Source organism: Primulina huaijiensis, chromosome 15 (assembly GCF_012295235.1).
Source record: "Primulina huaijiensis isolate GDHJ02 chromosome 15, ASM1229523v2, whole genome shotgun sequence".
NCBI classification, from domain to species: Eukaryota; Viridiplantae; Streptophyta; class Magnoliopsida; order Lamiales; family Gesneriaceae; genus Primulina; species Primulina huaijiensis.
In genome coordinates, this window is record NC_133320.1 from 7,357,783 (window position 1) to 7,364,963 (window position 7,181).

Below are 7,181 nucleotides of genomic sequence, written 5' to 3' on the forward strand. Positions count from 1 at the left end.
ATAAAAATACTCTTAAATTATATATCTTCTTGAAAATTAATAATATATAGTTACTACTAGCTAACGATTACTATAATAAAAACAATTAAAATTTGAACTCGACTCAAGTTAAATTTAAATTATTCGACTCGAACTTGATCAGTCAAATTTTGATCGACGGTTACAAACCAATCACGATGAACTTACTGACTTTTACCTTTTAAGACCAAGCCCACCTAGGGACCGAAAACATATTTATAAAACGTCGATCACATCGTAGAATTTCACAAAAGTTGGTGTATAAATGCCATTGCCTGATTATTGCGGAGGAAAGTGAAACAAAAATTCGACCGGCGATTTACCAGGAGAAAAATGAAGAAGGAAGACATGGTGAAGCTGATTAGCGCCGAGGGATTTGAGTTCGTTATAGACAAGAAAGCGGCCATGGTTTCACAAACCATACGCAACATGCTTACTTCACCAGGTCCTTTTTTATAGTTTTGATTTCTGGGTGTTTACTGTCTCAATTTTTGGTTTTGAGATGAATTAAGGGTTATCTTGTTGCCCAATTGTCCATTCTTTGCATTTCTTGTTGCTATCGTATAGTCTCAATTGGATTTTCTTTTCTTAATTATTAAACAAGATTTTTTTACGGGTTCTTGGAATTTTCCCGCTATTTGAGTGTTGAGAATGATCGAATATCAAGTTCTTAAGATATGATTTGTCGGTGATATGATGGATTTTTGGATGTACAACATCTTAACCGAAACTTACAATTGGACTTTGGAGAATTGCAGGGAGTTTTGCTGAAACGGAGCATGGGGAAGTGACATTTCCAGAGATAAGCACCACTATACTGGAGAAGATTTGCCGATACTTTTATTGGTCTCTTCAATACGCTAGGTTTTTCCTTATTATTCCTTCCATTATATTCTATTAGTCACTTGAATTTTAAAGGAAATCCAGTGATTACCTTTTTTTTCCAATCAGTGCTATGATTACTTTCCTGTAGCCAACTTTTGTGTGGATCTTTGTTGCAACCACAAATAATAGACTGCTTGTTTTTGTGTTATGTGTTAACTGTCTAATTAGGTGTTAATGAGATATGGTTCCTTACTTAGGCACATGTTGATGGATAGTAAAATGATGAGTATTTATAGTTGCAAATTACAATTTCGCCAATCTTGGTATGAACATGGGAAACTGAAATGAATGGCAGGTTGGTATTTGTTTTTTCAAGTCGCGTTAGTTATTAAATGAATGTGGAGGTGCTATTTTGGGAAATGTTTGAATGCAAACCACAGCTTAAATTTATATTATATATGACATAGAACGTGTATTGAGGTGAAGAAAAATCCATCAACATCCATGAGATGAATATGTCATATTTAGTTCCTTGCTTGATATTTGTGGATCGGACCTGATCATGCCTGCAGAATCTCATCGCTTTGTCTTGGTGCAACAATATTGTTAGGATATGATGCCTAATCTTGCCAGCAGAATCTCATCTCTTTGACTTGGTGCAACAATATTGTTAGGATATGATGCCTATTCATGCCAACTGAATCTCATCGCTTTGTCTTGGTGCAACAATGTTGTTAGGATCTGATATATCATTGCTGGCACATCACTTAAGTACTATTTATTTGAATAGAGTGGGATGATTATTTGAAAATTATGTGGAAATTGGTGAAAATCTGTAAAAAGAAGGACGTAGGCGGAGCTTTGTGTCCTGGGATCTGATAACTCTCTTTTAGGTCTGCAAGTGTCTTGTGAAAGGTTTTAACTTTTAATTTGACTTACCAATGAACAAACAAATTTTGGGAGATATTGAGAATTTAGTGCAAATTCTCATGCCATTTTGTTAAAGAATCATGCGCAGAAACTTCTGGGCTGAAACATGTTATCAAATAATGAGTTTGGATGATTAATATGACTCACGACCAAGTAATCAACCATGGATGTCATTTGCTTAGTGAGTAATTAGTGGAGGAATATAATGATGTCAAATAAATTTTTCGAATATTTCATCACAAGTTTTTTGCTAGTTTTAGGGCAATAAGCTGTGTGAAGCTCTGCGCATGATGGTCAGAGGAAAAGAATATTTGTCATGAGGTGTTGGGACTATACTATACCTAGGGTAATAGTTTTTAGGAAATTAGGTGTCATTTTGGCATTAGCAATCCCTGGTAATTGCGACAATAAAATAGTATGCATACTAATATAGAATGCAGCTCAATTTTTTCTGAACTTTTCACCCTAAATATTGCCATTTTGGATAACTGTTGCTTATGCCTTCATTTAGCACCTGTTCTGCATCAAACTCGGATCTGAGTTGGAAGTTTTTAGGGTTAGAGCATGTTTAAGAATCATTTACTCGTGCATTAATTATTAAAAACTGTATTTGCAGCATTTGAAGCCTTGAATTTTGCTTTGAATCATTAAGTGGAAGATTTCTTATGGACTTGTGTTCTGTAGTGGCAAAGAATCTGAATTCCACATTGAACCTGAATTGACTTTGGAACTAATGATGGCGGCTAATTATCTGCACACCTGAAAGGGCACCACTTGCTTTGTTGTATCATCTCTGATTTGACTTTGTAAGTACCCTGATTTGTTAGACACTCTTTTTGAAAGAATTTTTTTTTTGTGTGTGTGCAACCCTCGGCCATATACATATAAACATATCTATATTTTGCAACTTTAAAAATAAACCGACCAACTATTATTTGAAAGTCCAAAAAAAGTAATTCAAAGCATAAAGTCGTAAACGTCAACCAATCTAAACTAACATTATTTCAAAAATAAACTTAACTCTATCATCCTCTCAAAACTTCTAAAAAGCATCATAAGTCATTAAAATCTTTAAGTAATCATAATTCATAAACATAGTTTTATTTGCAAAAAACTAGCGACGGTCCTCGGGTTGTGTGCACTTTCAGTCCAGCAAGATCAACCATCAAGACCTCCATTAACATCAATCTCATGCTCACCTGCATCGATCACACCTAGTGAGTCTATTGACTCGGCAAACCTTAACTATGATAGCAAGTAATACATATATATTCGCAAGCAACATCGAAAATATTTATAATACAATAGTTTTTCATGAACATAAACTTTAACATTTTCCCTTCAACATATCATATCATATTTTCTTTCATCATATACGTATACGTTTCCCTTTTTATTGAATTCAGACCCTCAACTGTGACTTTCCTATTAGCTGTAGGTCGATGGATCCATCTACGTATTACCACGGTACCGGGCGGCGGGAACATCAGCGACACTCTCACCTATCAACTAAGCTTTGGCCTTACATATTATCGTTTCATCGTATTAGTCACAATCAATTCACATCCTTTAACTTTTCATATTTCCATCACTTATAAAAATTCATGCATATATACATCATTTTTCTTTTAAACCAAGCATACAACATGTCTTTTAACATTAACGTATCATCATAAAATTCCATAAATATTTAAAATAACATTTTATCATTTATTATAGCATTCAAGGCACTGTCAAGACGCCTAACATTTTTCGGGTGTAAAATGACCGTTTTGCCTTTGAAACCCTAACTTTTCCAATTTATCCTTAGACCTTAAAACGACGACCCAAATCATTCCAAACTTAACCTAACACCTTAAAATACACCCATAAATATTTCTTAGACGTGAACTTAAGCTTCTCGACTAATTTCTCAATTCGTTTTTAAACTTAGACGTACATCCCGATTTTGACTCGTATCGAATAGAAACTTAACTAAACCTTACCAAACTTGAACCAAAGCTTATCAAAGTCTAACCATACCATATATAACCTAATTCAAGCCCATCAAGACCCTCGATCCAGCCTAGAACAGCTACTGAACTTTTCTTGCCCAAACTTGAAAACCCTAGCCTCCCTAACCATGCCTACCAGCCCAACCAGACCTTAGCTGACCCTCTTAGGACCATAACTGAACCCTAAGCAACCTACTGGACAGAACCGAACACCCCCAAGCGTGCCCAGCCCTTCCAGCCGTGCCCTAGGAGCCATGCGCGACTTCCCTCATGCGATCGCCCTAGCCTTCGAACCAAGCATCATGCAGCCACCCTTGAACCATCCTACATCCCCTTTAGGTCTCCTGGACACACCCTAACAGCAGCTACAAACTGTGGCCCTCAAGGATGCCCTCGTCGAAGAGCCCTAGCCCACAAGGATTCTATTTTCGTGCAACCCCCTACCCCTCACGTCCAGCCCTTATGCAGCCTCACTTAAGCCTTCAAAACCCTCTGAAATCCATCCCTTTTGGTGTCCCTACCATGGCAGCCCCTTAATGCATTAATAACAAGAGTTTTAAATCATAAAAACTTGAGTTCTTGGCATATTATGGCATAAAAACGAAAATAATACAAGGGTTCTTATTTTTTCATGCAAACATGCATCAAACATATAATATGGTGTGATAGATGAGAAAAAGAGGTTAAGGTGTGCCTTTGCGTATATTACGCACGAAAACAATTTGCAATTCGAGGACGTCGACGCAAGGAAGATCTTGCTGAATTTTTTTCTCCAAGTTCACGTGAAAACCCTTAGTTGTGTGTGTGTGGCCGTGTGCTTCAGCTAGGAAGAGTCCTAGTATTTCTTTTAGGGTGAGGGGTGTGAGTTGTGTGGGGTTTGGGAAGGGTGGTTTTGGCATTATTTATTAATTAAAACTAATGGAGCAAGTTTAAGCCCATTAACCTTGTATATTAGGCCCATTAAGCCCATTAGTTAATATTTAAAATATTTTGTTTAGGAAAGTTTGTGAAAATATTAGCTGAGTTCTCAAAAAGTTCCTATTTTTATCGAAAATCGATTACCGGTTTAAAATACGACTCGACGCATAAAAACATCTCATTGTCGAAAATTCTATTTAAAATACACCACACATTAAACAATTAAAAATAATTATTTAATAAAAATATTTTCCATCATATGGTCTCCGGTCTCTGTTCTCGATTGCGTCTCGAATATCCTTTAATACACAATTTTATGCATTCATGTAGAAAAGTACATTTTAAACATGCACACTATATTAAATTTATGCAATTAAAGCCATTTAATTAGTCATTTTCCATTTCCACTAGATTTGCATGCAGTTAGGTTACATTATCGTATTTTTGGACCTTACACTTTACATCAGTATTGCATCTTTATTTTTATGTTTCAAGATCAACTTAGTTCCAAATTTGTTTAATTTTATTTCAGGTAATACTCGTCGAATGTTAAGAGTCTTGCAGAAAACACAGACTTTTGCTTCACATGAATTTTTTTTCTGTCCAGTTTGTTTGGTGTACCTAGACTGTATAAGGTGCGACTTTGCTGTTAATATTTGAGCTCCTATCCAAACGACCTTGTCGTAAAGCTATGGTAGTTTAAACAGACTTAGGGCAAGACTCTTTCCATGAGACTACAGCAGTTTATGCGATAAAGTTTACTTGAAATCGCTTCCAAGCCATTACTTATCCTCTTCGTTCACCCAAGCATTACATTTATCTAGTTGATCAACGTCTTGAATGTGCAGGTTGGAAACTTCCTGTTTTTCGCAGGTGGACTTTAGTAGGGATGAGGGCAGCGTCGATCACATGAAAAAGAATGAAATACTATATTTAATAATAATTTTCAAAATCTTTGCTCGCTTGCTCAGAAATAGCCCTCTTGGCCAATTTTCTGGGTCAGCTCTGTGTTTTATCATCAAGTTTGTGATAAATAGTACGTTTGCATGATATTTTTCTCTCAACAACAATGTTTAGACGATATTACCGTCCATAATGTAATAGTACTTTTGCATGATAGCTATATCTCAAGTGTCAACTATGATGTTTTGATTCACTAGGTTTGAGAATAAAAAGTGTGCTGTAGTGAGGGATAGGATCCTCAAAATCAAGCATGCAAGTATTGCAATTTAAGGATGCAAATTGCTGTGTTTTATGAGTTGAGAATGGTTTGAATTCTGTGTAGGCTAGCAAGTTCATGATATGTCTCATAAAACACTGAACCTTTGCTTGGTATCGTTTGTTCGAGAATTTTTTCCGTCTCCCAATTTAAATATCTAACTATTATTTATTTTCATCCTTTTTCTGTACAATGTTATGCCTCGAGACCGGGATTAATCAACTTCTGAGTTGTTTAACAATTAGGTAATCGCTAAACAACAAATCTCGTAACACAGTATAAATCAAAATAAGGTTATTTCATAAATTCCAGAAAATATTATTTTCTTGACAATGGAAATTCTTTAAACGAGAAAATTTTGCGAAGCATTTACAACGAAAAATAAAATAAAGTTTAAAAAGAACATAACTAAATTAAATTCTTGAATCGTCCATAATCAAGCTTTAAATCTGGCCTTGTTCCTCTTCTCCTATTTGCTCTTTGGATTTATTTGGGAAGAATAGAGTAATGAGTTAGTGACATGATCTTCATTCAATAAGTAGGGGTCGTTCGAGCACATACATAACAAATATACATGATATTCGAAAAACATCATATTATGCATAACATAGTTCGTATAACATATATCATGCATACAAACATAGGCATAAAATTGGCTTAAACCTGAGATTTCTTTTCTTTCCATAGTTTATTGATATTAATACTTAATTTTTACTCTTTTAAAAGTACGAGATTGTATAATGGTTAGAATCCTACCTTGTAAAGGACCATAAACTTATTGTATATTGAGATTCCCACTATTGTTCTCGGATTCTCTCTTCCACTTCTCAAGTGGCTTATCGTTCAGTGTGATTGGACCACTGTACTTTGACGTAGTGAAAGGTGTGTCGTCTAAGTACTTTGTCATTGATATCCAAAATCTAGATAGGAATTTAACATTTCAATTCCTCACTCAGGTTTCCCTCGATCATGAGTGGTCCTACCTCGAGAACATAACTTGGGTTCGGTATGAATTTCCTCAATTGTGACACGTGAAGCATGTAAGCTAGTGTGCCCACTTTTTCTAGGATCTCGAAGATCCTACGTACCAGGGGTTTAGTTTCCCATCTCTACTGAATCGAACAATCCTTTTCAATGGTGAGAACTTTTCATAGGCCTTTTCACCAATGCTGAATTCTACAGGTCTTTTTTTTTAGATTAGCTCAGTTTTTTTGTCTGCCTTTAGTAGCTTTGATTTTCTCTTTAATTACAATTAACTTGTCCACTATCGCTTGGAC

General features: G+C 35.5%; 1 protein-coding gene across 2 annotated transcripts; it reads left to right on the forward strand.

The window, feature by feature from the left end:
* The first annotated feature begins 225 nt into the window (after positions 1–225).
* Positions 226–5,841, forward strand: LOC140958175 (uncharacterized). Of its 2 annotated transcripts, none has more exons than XM_073415529.1 (4): positions 226–463; positions 777–882; positions 2,458–2,579; positions 5,534–5,841. In XM_073415529.1, the coding sequence occupies exons 1-3, from the start codon at positions 352–354 to the stop codon at positions 2,534–2,536; spliced, it is 297 nt and encodes a 98-aa protein (XP_073271630.1). In that variant the 5' UTR covers positions 226–351; the 3' UTR covers positions 2,537–2,579; positions 5,534–5,841. The 2 variants fall into 2 exon arrangements, with proteins under 2 accessions (XP_073271630.1, XP_073271629.1); XM_073415528.1 differs by lacking the exon at positions 5,534–5,841 and adding an exon at positions 5,218–5,470.
* The last annotated feature ends 1,340 nt before the right edge of the window (positions 5,842–7,181 follow it).